General features: G+C 40.7%; 1 protein-coding gene across 2 annotated transcripts; it reads right to left on the bottom strand.

Moving 5' to 3' along the window:
- Positions 1-599: 599 nt before the first annotated feature.
- Positions 600-21,063, bottom strand: chd1 (chromodomain helicase DNA binding protein 1). 2 transcript variants are annotated; one of them, XM_036594654.1, is made up of 37 exons: positions 20,736-21,063; positions 19,045-19,202; positions 17,992-18,199; positions 17,651-17,767; positions 17,169-17,227; positions 16,912-17,061; positions 15,519-15,784; positions 15,055-15,280; positions 14,641-14,741; positions 14,360-14,538; positions 14,114-14,238; positions 13,477-13,693; positions 12,974-13,063; positions 12,476-12,666; positions 12,073-12,261; positions 11,728-11,890; positions 11,281-11,433; positions 11,101-11,172; positions 10,740-10,889; positions 10,252-10,400; positions 10,022-10,121; positions 9,794-9,889; positions 9,337-9,513; positions 8,893-9,053; positions 8,699-8,740; positions 8,474-8,607; positions 8,181-8,319; positions 7,885-8,035; positions 7,608-7,730; positions 6,546-6,686; positions 5,675-5,944; positions 4,794-4,925; positions 4,267-4,445; positions 4,020-4,119; positions 3,793-3,844; positions 3,266-3,494; positions 600-2,345 (listed from the first exon to the last, which is right to left on the bottom strand). In XM_036594654.1, exons 2-37 carry the CDS (start codon positions 19,095-19,097, stop codon positions 1,988-1,990), a joined length of 5,442 nt encoding a protein of 1,813 aa, XP_036450547.1. In that variant the 5' UTR covers positions 19,098-19,202; positions 20,736-21,063; the 3' UTR covers positions 600-1,987. The 2 variants fall into 2 exon arrangements, with proteins under 2 accessions (XP_036450547.1, XP_036450548.1); XM_036594655.1 differs by lacking the exon at positions 20,736-21,063 and having other exon boundaries at positions 1,988-2,345; positions 10,022-10,118; positions 19,045-19,097.
- Between the last annotated feature and the right edge of the window lie 214 nt (positions 21,064-21,277).

Here is a 21,277-nt window from a genome sequence, read left to right as displayed (position 1 = left end):
AGGAATCAGAACTGCTCCATATTAGAGAAACGGTGCACTTTAAAGTGTGTGAGCTGTGTTGTTTGGGTGTTTCATAGTTGATCTCGCTCAGGCTGCATCTGGCTCGCAGTGTAAAGAAAGTTTGAGAAGACTCTCCTGCTTTTTGTTTGTACAGCTGTTTTAGTTCACAATCAGCCCGACCAGCTTCACAGCACTTTTGTTCAAGACAATGTGCTTTACCTGACAGCTAAATACAGTCATTAACACGCGCCAGTCACAACAGCAATTCAGAAGCCTTCTTCGGTTTATAATTAGCCTCAGTTTATCTGCTTTTCATAAAAGCTGCCAGTGGTTTATAAAGTAAAGATAAGTAATATGAACACAGGCTGAAGTCTCAGACACCCATGCTCCATCCACACAGTTTAGCTTGTGAGACAAGGCTAAAGTTGCCTATTGGTCTGCAGGTCATAGGTGCATAAGACTGCATCTGAAAATGAACTACATTTGTAATAACAGAACACAGTGTATTTGCTTTTGAACTGAACCACCACTTTAAATGCTGAAACCATCCCATTAACAGACAACCTGATTTAAACAGAATAAGTCAGATTACAGGTGAAAACAGTGATCTGAGTTTAATGACTTTATAAACAATTATATAAAACAATTATTTTTAAAAATCCATGCATTCAGTGTAAATTTGATTTGAAATATAGAGGAGATCTATATACAGTGTGTACTGTAACAGCATTTTTGACTTGATCGGGCCGTTCACCAGAAATACACTTGGGCTGCATAGAAGATTTTACGTTATTGCCTACATTTATATATATAAAAAAGGAGAAAAGGTTGAATTTCATTACCAAAAAAACCAAAAAAACCAAAAAAACAAAACAAAAAAACCCTAATTCAAGTCAAATAAGTGCCTCTAGCTATGATCAACCCCTCACACTGTTCTTTTTTTATGACATGGTGTAGCTAGTTGATAGTTGGTGAGGCTTTTTGCTAAACTTACACATTAACAACTGAATTAACCAAAAAGGAGAGAGACATGAGTCGCTCTACAGGAATACACAAATGGAATAGTTTCCCCATTCCCCAAGTTACATTCTAAATAGCATATTTAGATAAACTGTCAAATAGAAACTGAACGGTTAAATCAATACAACTGACAAAAAAAAGCCTGAGTTGATGGGGAAAGGGAACGTCTAGTTCAAAGAAAAAACAAAAAGCCTGAGAAGAAAAAGCCCATTTGATTTACTTTTATACAATAATTTACAGTAGTACAATTTGTGAAAGGGACATTTTCAGATGCTCAAAACAGAATCCAGATTATTTTACAGCTGAGAGAATTAAATAATTCAAGCATGATGGAAAGATAAACAAACAATACATACAGAAAAAGTCGGCAGGGTGGTCACATGAAAACATTGTAAACGAGGTACTTTGGAAGGTGAACCCCAGTCCTTCAGACTGCTTTGAAGAGAGACCCTTTAATCCACTCTTAGCATGATATCAAGACATTATATGATCCTAGTTTCATCTGTTCAAACACTTTTCTCTTAAATAAGTCAAGAGCTGCAGTACATCACGGATGTGGTACGCCAATGCCAGGATCCAGTGTTGCAGGTGGCGGTGGAACATGAGCGCACCGGATTAGATTTTTTTTTTTTATTTATCCGAATAAAAAAAAAGAAAAAAGGAGGAAAATAATAAGGAAAAAAAGTAGTCAATTTATAAAAATAATTAAAAAAAAAAAAACAAAAAACAAAAAAAAACCTTACACTGCTGCACCTATGAAACGGTGCAACGAGACTCTTAAATACAAAAATATGCAATTTGTGTTCAATCCCCAGTCTTTCAAAGTCACCCTGGAGAACAGAAGAGAGGAGAGCACAGGGCCTCAAGAAAAGCCCAGTGCGCAGTACAGCGGCCAATAGTCCAATAAGGCATTTCCTGCGTTTGTGTTGTGTCTATGGCTGATTGAGGGCAAGCCAAGCAGCATGCGCTATGTCTTACGACTGCTCCAGACCTGCTCGGGCGTGCTCTTGTGGTCAGAGGAGTACTCGAAGGGCGAACGGTGGCCCAAGGGTGAGCGTGAGTCATAAGGTGACCGCTGGTCTCTAGGAGAACGAGGCCCGCTGCCTGATGCCCGGTGCTCCATTTGCCAGTCTGAGTGATAGCGGTAGTCCCGAGAGGGCTTGTGGTGGCTGTAGTCGGAGCTGGATCGATGCTCAGAGTGTGAGCGGTGGTCCGGCTGGGATCGATGCTCCGAGTGCAGGCGGTCCTTGGAACTGCTGTCTGACCAATGATCTCGACTGGAGCGATGATCGTCTAGCTTCCTGTGCTTGCTGTCGCTGTAGTACCTATGCACAAGCATATGTAAAAAGCAAGCAATACATTTAAGAGTTACATGGATATTACAAACTAAAATATACATTCATCTTGCATCTCTACACTAAGGACAAAATATTAGCATTGCTTTTTACACTGCAACATAGCGTGCATCATTTTGACCAAAATTATTTCCTTTAGAATATGTTAATTTAAAAAAGCACCCACAGAAAGTCCTCTGAAACTGTGACTGGTCACAAATCTCTCAGCACGTGGTTTAAATAATTGTGAGATTGATTTGAGGGCTCATTTGCATAATGCAGACTTCTGAGATATCAGTTTTGTGAAGGCCAAAGGCAAGATAAGAAACGATGCACTCGATAGCACTAATTCAGATGTAAGGGGACTATGCATTTAACTGTAAAACAAAATCACAAGAGACTCGAGGGGAATCAAAAGCATGGACTCCTAACAAAATCAATCTAAATTCCTTCACTGAAACTGCACTAGCAAACCCGCAAACACTGCACATTTAATTAAACTATCAGAATTACACCTGTATCAGCAGATTTTTGCTTTCAAACCAATATTTGACTATTAATTTTGTCAAATTAATAATAATTGTCAAATATTGGCTTGAAAGCAAAAATCTGCTAATATTTAACAATACTGGGCTCCAGAAGAGCATGAATATTTAGGTGACACTTCCTGGGATAAAATATCTGCCTTTTCTTTGTTTTACTGCGTTTATAACTATACAAAGTAGTTCCGGGTGGATCTAGTCTCAATTCCTACACTTTTATAAACATTTATGCATCAGCATGGGTATCGGCAACAACAGATAATGTATAAGAAAAATACTGGATAAAAACTTCAGCCCACAATTCCCATTTCAGTGCCTCCTTAGTTAATCTAGTACTCCTTAAGTCTGCGGCTCCTGCATGTTTCTGACCTGCTGTCCTGGCGCTCTCTGTAGTGGTCTCGTTCTCTCTCACGGTGGTCTTTGCCATTGCTGAAGGAGGGGTACGGCCTTTTTCTGCTGTCAGAGCCCTTCCTGTACGAATCGCTGGACTGGCGCTCTTTGCTCTGCTCGTGGCTCCGTGAGGCTGAGTGGTGCCGGTCTGAGCTGTAGCTGTCTCTGCTGCTCTCGTCCTGCTGAGAGTCCTTTAACCTCTCAATGTCTGAGAACATGGGAGAAGAAAATGGCACAGTTTAAACTATGGCAGTTTCAAAACTCAACTAGGGTTTAAATCTGGACCAGATCAAGACTGGTTTTGGTGCAGCAGGCACACCGGCTCGTCTTTCTCATTTATTATATTGCTGGAAATCAGCAGTCTTAATTAGGCATTCTATACCTGTGTGCCTTGAAAAATGTCAATTTGTTTATAATTCTTTATATAAACAAATAAAGAAGCCAAATTAAAAATCTTTAAAACAATCTTTACAGTGATGAAACATTAAGGGAAATAAAAGACATACCTGCATGCTTATAAGATTGCGTATTTACAGTGCTAGTGTTCTGGTCCGCTGTCTGAAACAAAAAAAATCATAAAAATACCATCGTATTAACACCATGGTCAAAATAACAGTTTTCCTTTACTACTTAATAACAAGCATAAACAGAGCATAAATTCAATTATGGTGAAATTTTGAATTTCTAATATACCATACAAAGCTTAATTAAGAATTTAAGATGCTTCCCATACCTGAGCGTTTTCTTGTCTTTTCTTGATTGCATGTTTATACAATTTATGCAGTTTTCTTGCATCAAATTCAGTGAATTTAGAAACAAATATCCAAAGGTTTCTGTGACAGTAGAGAAAGAAAACATACCTGACAGATTAGCTTTAGCCATAACAATAAGCAAAACATACAAACAAATTGTAAACATCTCATGGTGCACCTTAACACCAAATCAATTTTAGAACTTCTGTAAAAGCAAACTGTACATACTTTCTCCACTGTTTGATCTGTTCGGGGTTGGTGTATTCTTTTACACAGTCTGTGATGTGGTCTCCGATTTTGATCAGGCACTGGCGAGTGTGCTCCAGCTGTTCACGCTCTGAAAGACCTTTCTCAGGACGGTCCAGTTGCTTCAAAGCTGCCTTTACCGGCCGCATGCGCTCCTTACACTGTGACACACAAAGGATAAAACCATATTATAGTGATCTCAAAATAAACTGATATTTTAATGTAGCTACTAATACACCAGGTCCAACATCCTCAACTCGATTTTCTTTTGCATTAACTACTTATTACTTTGCCCAACAATCCCATTATCACATACAGATGTTAAATGTGTGGTCTGAGAAGCAGCAGCTCACAACGTTTAAGAACCAGGAACAGATACAGACAGTGGAACAAGAGAAGGCTCTATATTTTTATGCTTCAGTTATTTCTCCTTTGTTCCTCTAATGCATGGCATAGACATTAAGAAATGCTTCAAATCAGTCACCAGACTGACAGGTCAATATACTCACCACACTGAAAGTCTTCTGGTCAAGTTCCTCGGACTCCTCAGAGACTGGAACAGTCTCTCCCCCTGCTGTGATGTGGACTGGAGTGTCAGCCTTCTTATTCTTGTCCCGGACTTCAGCTTTCAGCTCCGGAGTCTGGGGGATAAAAAGAATCATGTATAAAAGACATCATTCTTAGACTACAGTTTGGCTTAAATTCCACTGATTTTTCAAAACTTCGTTGACGTGCAAGTTATTCAGAGTTGTTTAAATTGATATGGCTAACTGTACAGCAACTTGCTGACTGATTTCTTTACAGTAGTGGTGATAGAATGTCCACAACATAAATATAGCCATTTTATTGAATACCCAAAACTGACTGAACCTATATGTCAGAGTTTTTATACACAAAAAGTGAAAATAGTAAAATCGGGGTAAATCTGAAAAGTACAAAAATGTTTTCTTTCAGGACTATTTTACCTTAAGACTCCCTGCATATACCTCTCTGCCATGGATTATACAAGGTATATTTTAACCAAACTTTTCTCAAAACTCTGGTAAAATAAAATAATTATGTAACCAGGCGCTTCATGTAGATGTTTTCTGTGAGGTAGCTTTTATAGGCATTAAACACTTTAGATGTCTGCTTCCCATCTTGTGCACTGTGAACAATTCTCACCAAGTTTTTCTGGGCTGTTTTTCTGGAATGAGCACTTCACATCCAACCAAATCAAATCTGAATTATGTTGTTTAAATTTTAACTATATTAATAATGTAGAAATTTTGAAAAATCAGTAGAATTCCTCTTTAATCAGACACACCTTTACAGCATACTACTACTGCGTTCTGTAATAAATTACAATTTCCGTTAAACAATGTTAACCAGTAGTTTTCTCCCCTCTAACCTTCTCTGAAATAGACTCCTCCACTTTGTGCACCGGCTCCACAGGCTTGGTCTCCTTTTTCTCCTTTGGCTCCTTTTTCTCTTTGCTCTCACGGCCTTCCTCCTTTTTCTCCTTTTTGATCTCTTTCTTTACCTCCTTCTCTTTCGTTTCCTTCTCCTCTGGCTCTTTGACATGTGCTTCTGGCTCCAGTTCTTCCTCTTCCTCCTCCTTTACCACTCGATCAGAGGCCCGTCCCTTTCTACCTGGGGCTGGCTTGGCAGGGGGTGCATCCTGTTAGGTGAAAGCAGAAAAGGTGAGACAGGAGAAATGTACCAATGCTATAACTCCCAACCACATTACATGTTGAGCTTTACATCTTTCCATTAAATGACAAAACAGTAAAAGATTAGTGTTGCCTTTTGCCTTACTCACGAGAGAACACTTTGTTCTAACAAATTAAAATGTAATATCTTTGGTGTTTGTTCAGCTCAGAGTTGATCAATGTTGAGTAAAACAAAAAGACCTGCAAATACCATAGGAGACTGGGTTTGCAAAGGCAATGACCAGCAAGGCTTATACAGTGTATAAGGCTGCATCCCCAGCAGCATAAATAAGCACTTACACATGAGACTTGGTACAAGTTAGCTGACATGCATTGCTCTACTGAAGCTTACTCTACCAAAACAAAAGAAAAATAAGGCAGAGATGACAAGACACTAACTTAACCAAAGAAGCTGGTAGTGTGTAGGCACAACTGGATATCATATTCAAGAAAAGTGAGCTATAAAAAGAGCAACACACTCCAAAAACGTGCATCAGAAGTTTAAGCCTGTCTTTAGCATCCCAACGAAAAAGCTAAATTGCTGCAGTAGAATTTTTAAGCCACAAAAACCTTTTCTTCTTCTTTTTCGTCTTCGTCCTCTGAGCTTTTGTCTGAGGGTGCAGCAGAAGACAGACTGTTGGTCACCTCGTCCATCTTCGGTTTCACAGCTTTGTTCTTCTTCCCTCGTGGCTTCCTCTTTCGTGAATTTGCCTTCAGAAAAAAAAAAAGGTGTGAAAACGTACTCTGTGATGGCAAACCATAAGGATGGAAAGGAGGAGCGAGAGATGTAAAGACAGTACAGCATGAATGTACAGCAATATTTAAAAGATAAAAAAGCCTATAATTTCTTATGCATGTTATTTTGCAATTTTAGTGAAATTTCTATTGGACCTTTACTGCATTCAGTTCACACAAGCTGCCCATAGAACATTGTTCCCTGTGTGCTCAAGCTCATAACTGCTTGTGGTGGCAGGTTTTTTAGCTTAGGAAGTGAAATACTGCACATATTTAATTGATCAGAAAACTGTTTAGTTTCACATTTGAGCATTTCACAGCTTATATTAAATGATTAAAGATCATAATGATGTGAAACCTTATTTGTAGAATTTTTAAATTAAAAGCAAATCTGATAGGACATGCTCGGTCACTTGAAGGTTAATTAAGTTTTAAATCTGAAAGAAGGGACTAATTTACATTTGCATGGTCTGTGGAATAGGGTATTTAAAAGGGAAACACCCTTAAAAATAACATCAGCCAAAAAAGCAAAAAAATCTGTGGCTTTAAAATTAAATGGTGACCAACACTTGTTAGCTCTGCCAAGTCATTAGCTTATCTGAAGAGGCAGCGTTTGTTACTCATCCAACATGAAAACCTACCAATGCCCCTCAGCTGTTTTTTTTTTATTGAAAAATAAAACATGATTTCAGGAGAATAATATGTTCCTGTGTACACTTTGTGCAATACCACTGCTGTCACCTAAAAGAAAATAAGCCTACAGCCCTACATTATTTTCAGTGTTTATTCCTCCCTTCTCTGCAGTTGGATATTTGTTCAACTCTTACAGATACTCAATATATCAAAATTACAGTGACAAAGATAAAGTTTATACTGGATAATTAAAGAGACTCTCACCGTGCCGGTTTGCCTTTGGGCCTCCTTCTTCGCAAGGTCCTTACTGAGCAATTTGATGAGGTAGTCGGCTCGTGTCTGGAGCTGTTTGGCCTGTGGCTTCTTATCAGGATCATCTGGTAAGAGCTGGTTAGACCAATGAAAAATAAAAGCTTGTGTTCCATGATCAAATTTTTAGCAAAAGTAACAGAGAGGCAGAAATTGAAAATACTTAAGTTTCTAACTTCAGCTAAGAAATACACATTCCAACCCTCATTTTTCTTAGGCCACCTTGTCATACCTTATGGGTGAGGTTGAGGTCTGGATCCATCTTAATCATTTCCCAGCTCCCATAGCCGTACTCATAAATCCCAATAAGAAGGCTGGAGTCATCCTCTTTGCCCCACTCAATGTCAAAATGAGCTGCTTTAGCATGGCAAGGAAGTGTGTACCTGAACAAATAGAATTACATTTAATCTCAGACAGCAAACTCTCTTGATCACACAGTGGACTTCAAATACAGTTTTAAGCTAACAAGGAAGGCATGGTAAGAAGGGTTGGGAGGGAGCTTTGGAGGAAGCTTGTCAGGCAAAGTACCTCTTCCTCTCCTCTGGGTCTGCAGGAATGGCCTTGTGCAGTGGAGCCAGTTCCTCCTCATGAGAGATTACTAGCTTAGCATTGACTTGAACCCCTGAGATCCTGAAAGTGGGTCCTTTCACCTTGCCTCGTCTGCCTCCTAAACACACAAGACAAAAGAACATTGATTATCTCTACCAAAATCCATTTTTACTGCATGCAAGAACTCACAGCTTATGATAAAAGACGTCTACCAAATGGGAAACACTACTATAACATTACAACATATGAGGTGAATTATACAAGCTACTTGCCTGAGGTCTTCTCTGGTCCACAGGGGTTTTCCCTCAGGGTTTTTAGGCAGCCATTGTGAACAGTCTCTGCCAATCGCCTCAAGTCATGCTCTGATTTATCCACCAGCTCAGCGTCCCGGGCAATAGCATCCAGTCTGTTAGATACAATAAGTGAGATCAAGGAAATTGGCCTGCATGGAAAAGAAATTCAGACAAAACAATTCTGCTAAAAATGGCAACACTTACCTTTCCAAAGGACCACCAAACTTCTTATAACTCTTGATAAATCTATTTACACATGAAAAAGATTCCGTCAGGCATGGAGCAGAAGAAAACACCTTAACTCATCAGTTCAAGGAAGTGTTTTCTAATAACATGTTCATAACAATTCAGAATATAGAAGCTCATATTTACATTTTGGTGACTTAAGTGGCAATTACCTCCGTATTTCAGCATCACTGAAGCCCTTAATATTCTCTCGTGGAATAGTTCGAGGTCTACCTCGCTTCTTAGGCCGCTTTCTGTCCGACGCAGAGTCACTGTCTGAGCCAGAGTATCTTCTGTTCCGACTTCGTCTGCCCTCATTACCATTAAAGCTTATCTATAAGTATGACCAAAATACAATACTCAGCATCTCATAGCACTGAGCTTTGCATGTCAGTATACAATAGTAAAAATGTTAGCCATTCAAAATATCTTCATAACAGTGGGTAGAGACTTGAATCAGCAACACATTCTGCCTTTCCTAATCGGAATCAGTACTGCTTTAGATAGCTCAATGTTCTGAAATGTTACACAGTTCTGCAAAAACATGATCACTTTCAAACACTAACTGGTTGTACCACATTCACTAAAGCAGTTCAAGTATGTGACTACCCACTAACCTGTTTGGCACAGTTCCTCATGCGGGGAAGCAAGTAAATCTCTGCCAACTCTTTCTGCCTCTCTTCCTCCTCCATCCTCCGCCGCTGCTCTTCTGGGATGATGTCGTCCCAGTTCTTCTGGTTGCCATCTGCATCCATGTCAATCTCCTCCTCCTCCATCATAGAGAAGTTTGCCACCTGGTGGGGGGGATAGGAACTGATTAGTGGAAGGTACCATGAAACATGCACCATACACATCATCTCAGACTCAGAACATCTGAAAGAAAACCAAGTCTGTTACATCAGGCATCAGTGATAAATGTTCTGGATATCTTCATAGCTCAACTGCAAGTCCACTAAAAAGAACATTTTGAAATATGCAAAAAAAAGTATTCATAATACCCCACATAAAAGCTCAAAGGTAAAAGACTGCAAAAAATGAGTCAATGTCCTAGATGAAAAGTTGGCAGCTACATACCTTGAACTGAGAGAGAAGTTCTTCTCCTACAGTGGATGGGCCAGGATCATTTTCCCTGGTTTCTGCTCTCTTCAGAATTTCATCAATATCCATTTCCTGCAGCATCAAAGTAAACACTAATATACACTGACATCATTTCTGTGTTGGCATAAGAATCTGATCCAGGAGCATCAATATGTCTAAACAAAACACTATGTGAAAACAGTAGGTGGCGACATCTCAACACACCTGAGGCTCTTGCTCCTCCCCTTCTGGCTCCTTAAAGAGTTCTTCAGCACCAAACTTCAGAATAGCAGACAGCTCCTCCTTGTTGAAAGGGGTTGAACTACTTATAAAAGCCAGAGAGACACGACCATTAAAATCTTTAATCATTAAGATAATGCTGCAACATTAAGTTCCATTCAGTCAGAGATTGTTGAAATGTACATCACTGCAGGTGTGACGTTTTGTGTAGATACCTGGAGGGAGCAGCACCAGTATGAAGGACGGTCTTTCCTGTGGTGTCCATTCTCTGAATTACAAGGTGGTCCAGCACCATCTTCTTCTTGGCTCTCTCAATGATATCTTCCTCCACAGAGCCCTTGGTCACCAGACGGTAGATGTTTACCTAAAACAAACAAAGAACGGTATTAAAAGAGGGTTGAAAACATACAGGTCAATTTCAATTATTAAAAAAAAAGGCAGCCCTTTAAAAAGAGTACTTCACTAAAAATGCTAATAACGAATGGTAGCAGGGACTGATCTGTGTTATGCAAAATGACAGATGATTTGTATAACAGGTCTATCAATCTTATTATTCTGTGCCACATTATTATACAAATCATTCATCATAAATCTGAATTCACCCTGTACCACATAATTTATTGTTTCCCAAGGTGCAATTCTGGTATAAGCATTACCCCCAAAAAAATTTACAGATAAAACTATAAATCAATTTATGGTTTACCTGTCGTTTCTGCCCAATCCTGTGAGCTCTGGCCTGAGCCTGCAGGTCATTCTGGGGATTCCAGTCAGAGTCAAAGATAACCACAGTATCTGCAGATGCCAGGTTAATACCCAGACCACCCGCTCGCGTGGACAAAAGGAAACAAAAATCCTGAAAAAACAAATGTCATTAAGCTCCTCAGTCTGCAGTCCGTTTTGCACAAACATTTTTGCTTCTAGAAGACTGTAGTACATGTAGGTATATATTCATTTAAAAAAAAAAAAAACCCACACACACACACACACACACACACACACACACACACACACACACACACCACTACATAGACACACACACAGAAGCAGGAAGTTTCCACACTTACTTCAGAGCCTTCAGCGTTGAAATGATCCAAAGCCTGCTTCCTCATCTCGCCCTTAATGGAACCATCCAATCTCTGCACAGACAAAACACTTTTACCAGTCTAACCTACAAAGCTTTTTCCACTGACCGATCTTTATGCTAAAGCACCAAAAGCAACGGCTAGAGCTAAAATGCCTTTTACCTGAAACAGGAATTGGCGGCTCTTCAGGTACTCAGCCAGGATGTCCAGCATCCGGACCATCTGGGAAAAGATGAGCACACGGTGGCCACGTTCCTTCAACCGTACCAGCAGCTTGTCCAGCAGGACCAGCTTCCCACTACTGCGTATCAAATGCTGTGGATGAGGTAAATAGATTCAACCAGCAGTCAGGCACCAGCCTCATCTTTCTACATGTCCGCTTCAGTGATAAAAAAATAAGCCAGCAATTTAACCAGCAATTCAACATGTAACATGCATAGTATGACAACATTTTAAACACTAAACAGTCAGACACAAGTCAGACAATCTTAGCAGTATTTTTCCTAAGAAGGTATATTACAGCTCCAACACCTCTCACATAAACCTGAGACAGTACTGCTGATGTTTTATTCCTTAATCTGAATAAGACAGACTCTGCACCATTCCTACCTGCAAGGCCTCTGCTTTGTTGTAGAAGTCATTGTCCTCAGGCGGTTTGATGAGGTAGCAGTGGTTACAGCACTTCTTCAGCTCCATCATGATATTGAGGAACCCTGATGTGCTCCCTTTCATGCCTTTACTCAAGGCCTTGTAGTTTCTTGTCAAGATCCACCTATGAGACCATATTAAGTGCAATGTTTGCAATACAAAGACAATCTTGAAACTGTCTGAGTGATCTTCATGCACAGTGACCTGTATACATAAATATTAAACAAATAGATACCATATCTCCGTTTCGAAAACGTATGATCTATGCAACTCAAGCCTTTAAATGAATGATGCCGCTTTGCTTACTTGTAGTACTGTTTCTGCATGGCGCTCATCTCCACCCTGAGGATCTGCTCCACCTTGGCAGGCAGTGACTTCTCCACATCCTTCTTGACCCTGCGCAGCAGGAAGGGCTCCAGCTCCTTGTGCAGGCTGGTGTAGCCTGAGTCTCTTCCCTTACCATGCTCTTCCTCAAATAGCTCCCACGAGTGAAACCTGAAAACCAACACCCAAAAGTAAATGGTGTAAACTTAACTCTTAGTTTGTTCACTCCAAGAACAACAATAAAAACAAATTACAATCCATTGGTTGGGCCTGGGACAAAGAACTCATTTTTCAGCTATATTAAAAAAAACAACATAAAAAAAATAAAAAAAACACAACCCAAACCAAAAGTATCAAAAACAGCATTAATGTAGTGGGGTCATACTTCTCTGGCATGATGAAGTGGAGGAGAGACCACAGCTCTTTAAGAGAGTTCTGGAGAGGTGTTCCTGTGATTAGGAGCCGATGGTTGGACCTAAACTCTATCATGGTCTTATACAGAAGTGAATCGTCATTCTTCAGCCTGTGCGCCTCGTCGACTCCAATGAAAGCCCAGCTCACATTCCCCAGAAAAGACTGAACAAGACAGAAGAACATGTGGCAGCCATTTAAAATTTTTAGCTTCTACAAAATTTGTTCTTATTATTTCCTCACAGATATGTGGATGAATTGACAATTTAGAGTCATAAAGGACTGACAAGCTAATACAAGAAGTTGCATAATAGCTTCCCTGCTTTCATCATTTCAGCTTATATTACTCAGAAAGCAAGAGGAAACAAAAAACTAAAAGGCATAACTGAAAGTCAGAAACCAACACTGTCAAATGAAACTGAACAAAAACAGGAGAATGAAAGCTGAATGAGCATTTTAGACCAGCACAAACCTTATCTTTCAGGAGAATTTCATATGTAGTGAGGAGAATATTTAACTTTAGTCGCTTGGTCTGCGGATGCATCCATTCATGAGTTCGGATCTAAATATAAACAGAAAACATATTTAATATAAAATGCTTCATAATGCTTCATAATAATTGGACAGAACACTTGATATTTCCTTGTAATAACCTTATAATAACTGACGTGGCAGCATGACTGGAGTAAAAAAGATTACAGAAACACCTGTGACCAACAGACTGGCTAGAGTCATCAAGGCACACTCAAGTTTGTCATCATTTTAAAAATCTGTTCATTCTCAGAGTAGAATTGACTTCATTAAGAATACTTAGTTTTACTCTCCCCCAGGCACACTAGTAAGTATAATGCAACTAGATAATAACATTTCCATTAGTAAGGAAACAAAGAGCAGATTAGGCAGTCTTATATAATTTGCCAATATCTACAAGCTGATTGCACAATAAGAAATTGTACATTTTTTGTGGTTTCATACCATGGTCCTACTGTTTATATCCCCCAGGTAGACAACAACATTCATCTGTGGAGCCCAGAGGTTTATCTCCCTGTGCCAGGAGGTGAGGGTGGACAATGGCACTACCAGCAGGAAAGGTCCATAGAGCTGGTGCTCGTGAAACAAGTAGTTCAGAAAAGAGATGGTCTGAATGGTCTTCCCCAGGCCCATCTCATCCGCTAGAATACAGCTGTTTCCCCTGGAGAAACACAAGAGATGGTAAACAACATGATTCAAACACTGCAAAAAGGACAATCAAAAAAAACAAAAAAAACAACAAAACAACGATGATCAGTATTAAATTTCTTGGTCAAACCATATACAACTCTGGAGGATTGACAAGGATTGAAAGTCATTCCCTTCAAATTGATTAAATAAGCTTGTGACAAGCAAGGGTTCAGAAATGAAAGGCACACTGTATTTATGGATTAAATAAAGTGCACATAATCATGTCTCTTCACAATTCATTACATCTTAAATCTACTGAAACACAGACTAGCATATTAACAGCAATTACATAAGACAGCAAAAAAAACAATTACACTACACTTGAAGAAACATCTATAACTTGATAAAGTACTCTTCACAGATAACAACTAAAAAATGTGACTCAACATACTTGCACCAAGAATGGGCCATCCAATTCAAGCCGTCCAGCTGGTAGTCCCTAAGCTCAAGTCCATCTCCGCCAATATAATGAGGCTGTTTCTTCATAGGCATAAACCGCGGCCTCTGCTTTAAAACCTGAGCAAGAGCATGCATTCCTTCACTGCATGAAGCCATTAAAACAGACTGCAGTACACATGGATTTATTAAAGTTTCATCAGGGCTGCTTAAGAGCATGCGGCCCCTGCAGGCCTGTTACCTTGCAGTCTCTGGAGGGGATCGTTTTGGACTGGTTCCGGCTCATGTAGTCATCTATGCACTTCTGGAACTTCCTAGCAATAAGTGCCCCATCTTCCCAGCTGCATTCCGAGTAAGGAAGCCCTTGCCATTTGCACAAATAGTCTGGGTAGCCTGCTGCTGACTTCTGATTTGAATGACCTGGCAAAATTGAGAGCAACATTAGCATTAATACACAGTTGAGACTGTAAATCAAACAGCATGTGATTATTAAATGTGAGTGAAGTCAAAGTATCCCTTTACCAATAATCCTCTCCACGAGTTGATACTGTGAATGCAAGTCATCCATGAGTTCCTGCTGGCAGTTAAGGTATTCCACATCTTCAGGTGAAGCCGTTTTGAGCCTGCAAGGATGATGGAAAGCGTGAAGTCACTCTCTAGTGTGGTTTACCTCACACTGGCATTGGTGTTATACAAGAAACTGATTTAAATTTTAGCAGTACAGAAACTTAGTTAAGAGAAATGCGGCATTGACTGGGTGCTTGTTTGAAAGAACTCAAAACAAAACACTGCCATCTGTTTAAGTTTATAAATGCAAATCATTACCTGACACTGCCACATCTGAAAAAGTAAATTTTATTAACACCATCTACTTCCACAGATGTGGAAGTATCTTGGAGCTTAGAGCCCATGACACCAGTCATATTGAAGTCTCACCACTTCTTTTTTTCCTGCTCCTTCTTTTTGAAGTTGTCCAGTTTCTTCATGCCCCTCACATTTTGGAGCTTCAGTGTCTCCTCAGTCTCCCACGTATTGTGAATGTGTGACCATCCCTTCCATTTGATAAGGTACTGCACATCTCCTGGCTGCTTGTTTGGGTTGAAGTTGGCGTTGGGGTCCCCATCAGCTTCAACAGCATAAACTGTGGTAGTGGCTCCAGTAGCTGTATGCAACAAACAGAAAGTAATGTTAAATCCTACACCATGTGCATTTATGTGCAATCAACAGACTACATACCAAGAGAGCCTGCTCAAGCAAAGATTGTAATTGATAAGAAGCACAGAAAATAAGTCTAAATTGATAATGATACATATATTTGGAATTCTAATTACAAGATCTTTGGTCAGCACACACACACACACACACGACAATTTCCACAAAATTCAATTAAATGTATTTACCCCCTTTCCGTCCTATTCTCATGGCCATCACTCTCTCCAGGGTCTCAAATTCGTCCTCCTCAGGTGGGGGCACATCCTCCCCACACACTTCCACCAGATCATCCGAGTCTGTCTTCAGCTCTTCATCCTCTTTGTAGCTCACGTTGACCGTGGCCTGCCGGCGAGGACCTGCCAGAGCCTTCTTATAGTCATCCTCATCTTCTGATGAAGAGCCTGAGGCTTTCTTTTTTGGAGCCTTGCTCTTTTTCCCATTTCTGGCGTTGGCCCTGAAGGACAGGACAGGTAAATTAGAGAGAGTAACCTCTGCTAAGTGACAAAGCAAACTGCAGCACTTCTTACAGAAGAACATTACACACCGATTTGCTAACACAAGTGATAAATGCTTTCAGACACCATATAATATTAGCTCTCTAGGGGGGTCCAGCTCAATATCAGAGCTTGTGAGTGGTGCAGAAAAGCAGCAGAGTGGTACGATTTTTCCCGGAGTGAGGAGCAGCTTTTTAGAAGGAAACCGTGTCTGTGATCGTGCTACAATGTTCTCTCTCTCGCTCCAGTATTAGAGATGGACATTCTAACCAATTTTGATAATCCAGTATCTGCAAGATGGGGGTGTCCAAAGTCCGGCCCCAGAGCCAAACCCAGCCTGCAGGCAGATTATAACTAGCCTCTCTCTTCTGTTCAAGAGAGCATTATAAGTGGCACAGCCATTTTTCCTTTCACCTGATGGTGGCAACAGTACTGTAAAAATACACCGTAATGCACTGCCTTGAGGTAATGAAGTTAGCTAAAGTTTCAGAGCCTTTCTTCTCTGATTAGACCAGCAGCTTAAATTTACAGAATGACAAAGATAACAGCCATAAGCACAAACTTCACACTGTGAACAGGCGATTTTGGTGCGATGGAAATTTGAATACTTCAACAGACATGAAACAAAGCATGGATGTTACAAATATTTAGGGGAGGGCAGAAAAACTAGAGCAACTGCTAGCCACCTGGAAGTAACAGCACCAACTTATCACAGCAAATTCAGCAATTTAGTAAATATTAACCCTTTTCATTAGTGACAATTAGTTTTTCATTTAATAAGTCATAAATTACACCATACACAAAGTGAAAAGTTAAGTGTTATGTTCTTGCTAAACATATACAAAAGAAAATATAAAACACACCATAAGGACGAATAATATGGAGCAGACAAAGCATAAATGGAGCAGTTGTCTCTAAAGTGTGAGCAGAGGGTAGGCGAGGAGCAGAAAACAAAAACAAACAAAAAAAAAAAAGAGCAGGTGATTACAGAACAGTTCAAGCGGGGAGCGGGAACTGCTGCCACTCTGCTTCACTCATTGGCTGCTCAATATACATCAACTTTAGAAGAGCAGGCATACTGCCTTACTTGTTAGGTGGTTTTCTGCTTTTAACTTTGTGGCTGGGCTCATAGTCTGAAACGGACTCTTCACTGTTCTCCTCTTCCTCAGCTGAAGAATCAGAAGAGTCGCTCCCTGAACCAGACCCAGAGCCAGACCCTGAATCGGAGTCTGAGGACCTGTGTCACAAACATAAGGAAAAACATTTAAGAACAAAAAAAGAAAATCAGTACCCTGATATCAACGACCTGCAGAGTTTGCCTTGATGCTTAGCGACAGGACTCACCCTTTACTCTTTTTCTTCCTTGACGAGTCATCGTCTGAGTCATCACTGCTGGAGGACTCCTTTGGGGCAGAACATAACGAAGGCAATAAGTGAAATCCAAATCAAGTTATTAATCCATGAGCGATAAGACAACTTAACACTTAAGGCCAATTTTCTGGAATTATCACCTTTTGTATTTCAATACACTTTAGCAATTCTTGTGGTGGATGAAGTCTATAATGAGCTTTCAGGCAGAGAAGCGTGATCTCTTTGTAAGAGAACCATTAGTACCACCAGACCAGCAGAGGCCTAAGCATGTATTCATTAAGCTTCTCAGGGTAGAAGTGCTGATCTAACCCAGCACTCCCACTTTGAGAAGCTTCATGAATATGGGCCTAGTTGTTGCATTTGAGAAACAAAGAGTTGATCAAAGATCAGTGCAATAAAAATATAAACAATGATTTAAAACAGCACTTCTAAAATGCTGTTTGAAAAGGCGCTACCTCATCGGAGTCACTGTTTGAGGAGCTCTGTTGCCGTTGCTGCTGCTGCTGGAGCTGCTGCTTCCTGAGCATGGCTGACCTCTGCACTGCCAGGATACTTGGGTTAGACTTCCAAAACTGCAAAACAGAGAAAACAAAAAATAAAAATAAAAATGAAGAAATCAGCCTTAAGAATGGATTTCCAGACACAAATTAATCATAATACAGAACTACATCATGTATCACTGCACTGTAATGTATCACTGTAATTCGTGACAACTAGCATAGAAATTTCACTCTTTGTAAGAAATATATTTACAAAAAGCCACATTAATCTTTTAGGCAGATGTGTGAAGTCTTACTTCTGATGTATCAATCTTGGCAGGGTTGCTGTCCTGATCATTCTTCCCCTTGGATTTCTCAGACTCAGAGTCAGATTGGCTGCCCGAGTCTGAGCCACTTCCTGAGTCGCTGCTTCCTGACTGGCTGCTGCTGGAGCTACTGCTGCTGGAGCTGGAGCCGGAGCCAGAACCCGACCCGGACCCAGATCCAGACTCATCATCAGAGTTACTGAAACAAAAGATTGTTTGGTGTTAAAGGTTAAATAGGGCTGTATTTTTACTTGGCTGTTGTTTTGTTTCACTTTCATTTCAGGCATTCAATGAAACAAGTTTGTGTTAAATTGGTCTTAAAACAACAGGGTTGTCATATAATAATTAAGGAAAATGGAATAAGAATTTGTTTGCAGCTTTATAGCTAAAGTTGGTGCTGAGCCACCAAAAACACACAATAAGCTCTATTATTAACCAGTTGAAAAAAAAATCAAGATACATGACATGTAACAACATTCAGAGGTTTGCTTATGGTTAAGCTAGAACGTCCAAACCCTTCAAGAACAGTAGTGCCACAATTTAAAAAGGCTATGAAAAAGTGAGTGACTAAATTTCACACACAGATCTACACTAAATCCAATTAAACATGACTAACAATGCACTGTATTTGACACATGCAGCTGTTCAGAGTCCATTAAGTACTAACAATATCCTCCATACTCTGAGAAAAAGGCATAGCGTGATGCAATTTATTACAACAAAGATCACCGTACTGCCCACCCCCAATGTTAGACTTAAAAACAAGCCAAACTGCAGAGCCAAAAACCTCATCTTGATAGCTGAAGAACATCTCTAAGATCATTTCTTAAGACCAGCTGTAGAGCACCCGTCTGTACTTCTAAGCAGCGCTTTTACCAGGTAAGTCTTTGGGAGTGCCTCTGGACCAAACATGTCAAATTTGCACAATATGGAGATTACACTCTCTACAAACATTCAAAGTCACAGCACTACTTTGCATGCTGTGAAGCGTACATTAATTTGCTATACTGACCGTTTATAATAGCAACCAAATGTTGTCCTTACCTGGACTCTCCACTACTGTTGCTCACACTTTCATCTTCACTGCGGCCATCCATGACTGTGGCTCAAATGCTTGGGCCTTTAAAACAAGAATGTTTGCTGCGATGTTTGATTTTGTTCTTAAATATCCCAAACTTCCAGCCTTGAACAGCGAAGTTCACCTGAGTAGGACAAAACGGGATGGTTAGAATATTTAAACCTCCAGAAAAACAAACATCAACTTAACAACTCTAGTGAGATTAGCCTTCATGTATGCAGAAATAGACCTTTTTGACCCAATCGACTTATGATAAAAATTAAGGCCTAAAATGTACTGATGCTCCAAGTGGTATCAAAGTTTGTCATCAAATCGTGAACTGCCACAGCCAAAGCGAAACAAATTAAAACGCAGTCTAAGCATTTAGTGTAAACACAGAGTGTGAGGTAAAATACATAAAGTATTCTTGTCACTTTTAGATGTGCTTTTCAGCTCAGCCGCGTCTTAACAGTACGCGCTCCATTCAGGAACCAGCTTTTCTAAATGAATGAACTCTCGTATTAAGACATACCGTTTAATGTTAAGTGAATTCATGAGGCCTACATATTAAAATAATCAGCACTTGCTTCACTTCTCATCAGTTTTTTCGTTTATGATGAAATAAGAAAAGCACTTAGGGACCAGATGATGAGAAATGTGCCAAGAGTTGTTTGGATGCCGTCTGGGCCTTCTCTTAGGCCTGAGCGGTGTGAAACTCGAGTTCAGGCGGTCTCTCCTGGACAATGACCCCGGGCGGAGCGCTTCCAACAGCGGCTACACAACACCGGGGACTCGCGTGCTGAGCGCCGCCAACAAAGAGGCGAGCAGCACCAGACAAAGGTTCGCCAATAAAGCGCAAACACGGAAAACAAAAACGGTTCTACATAAGAAGAAAGTCAAAGTGTTCCCCCAAAACACCAACCTGAAATTTTCCGCGGCACATTTCAAACACGGCTCAGAAGAGCTGCCTTAGCCACTGAGCTACGTTAGCCGAGTTAACCTAGCTGTTTAGCATGCTAGCGAGTTAGCACAATCACGCTAACTGTCTCTGTCCGGCAGTGAGAGCAGCGTGTTAGCTATTTGGCTAACGCAACGTTTTACCCAATCTATGCAAAACACGGGGCGGATATTTAGTATTTAGTGAAAACTGTATGCAAATAACTTAACACCATAAGCACGTTTTACTAACGTTACCATGCACTACAGGTTCGCGTTTTATGCTTAAAATGTGAGACTAGTTTACATCTATATTTATTTAGCCGTCTGGCTAGCTAGCTAGCAGCGCAGGCTAGGCTAACTGCCAGACCAAAACCTTTAGAGTTCGGATTGCTGGCTTTTCTGGCGTTAGCTCGTCCCATCTGCATTTCTAACACAGTGAGAAAAGTTTATAGAGCTGTTTGAACAGCCGTGTTTCTCACAGCACTTTAACGCGCGGCGTGTGGTTCGATGACCTCCCCAAGCTGATCGCTAATTCCCGCACTGCATCATCTTTGGCCGGGATCTGCGCCGCTTAGCGCTTGTTTTCATCGCTCGTACACTTCCCAAAATAATGAGCCACAATAGCGTGTTATTCGCCGGCTTCCGACCTTCGACCGCCGGGCTTACGAGCGAAGCCCTCCTCCGTTACTTCTAAGGCTGAAATCTCCCGAGGTCGGATTTTCGCTTCGTGCTGTGTTACCTGCCTGGCTCCAGCGCGCTGCCAGGTCCCGCTCTCCCACCGTCCCCCTTTTTTTCTTATTTCAGTCGGCTAGCTAACGTTAGCAGCTAGCCGCAGCCAGCTAGCTCGCTCTCAGTTGAGAGCAGCCTCTCAGAAACAGTCCAACTTCACACTCAGCCAAGTTTGGTTCTCCTTTAAACTCCCGTGTCCCAACTCAGAAACGTCGCCGTTTGAAATCTGAAGTACTTGCTGGTGTTCCCCGAGCACAAGTAAAGGGAAAAGGCAGCAGGCATTTCAGCCGCGGGTCCCACAACAGCCGGCCTCCGCCATGACGCCGTCGAGCTCTCTCACTCACTCACACAGCGCTCAGTGTAGATGGAAACCCCGGGCAGTGACGTAACGATGCTGCCTAGGCACCGTAGTAAGTGTTTCACTATTATAAAACAATGAGCTAAATCGTTATATCAACGAAATATACGTCGTGTTTGTCATATAATGTTAATTACCAGTAATACGGGTCAGCCAAGTAGTGTTTAGGGTAAAAGTTAGACGGCCTTTTCACT

This window comes from Colossoma macropomum, unplaced genomic scaffold (genome assembly GCF_904425465.1).
Source record: "Colossoma macropomum unplaced genomic scaffold, Colossoma_macropomum, whole genome shotgun sequence".
In the NCBI taxonomy this organism is placed as follows: Eukaryota; Metazoa; Chordata; class Actinopteri; order Characiformes; family Serrasalmidae; genus Colossoma; species Colossoma macropomum.
Note: the sequence above shows the minus strand (reverse complement) of the source record. Positions and strands in the feature narration are given on the sequence as shown.

Bases quoted from the DNA above. Each gene is read 5' to 3' on its own strand.
- chd1 (XM_036594654.1), bottom strand. From the start codon at position 19,097: ATGGATGGCCGCAGTGAAGATGAAAGTGTGAGCAACAGTAGTGGAGAG. The intron at 8,036-8,180 runs GTACTTTGCCTG...CTATTTGTTCAG, and splicing joins GACCCAGAGGAGAGGAAGAG to GTACACACTTCCTTGCCATG. The intron at 6,687-7,607 runs GTGAGAGTCTCT...TTTTTTCTGAAG, and splicing joins CCCAAAGGCAAACCGGCACG to GCAAATTCACGAAAGAGGAA.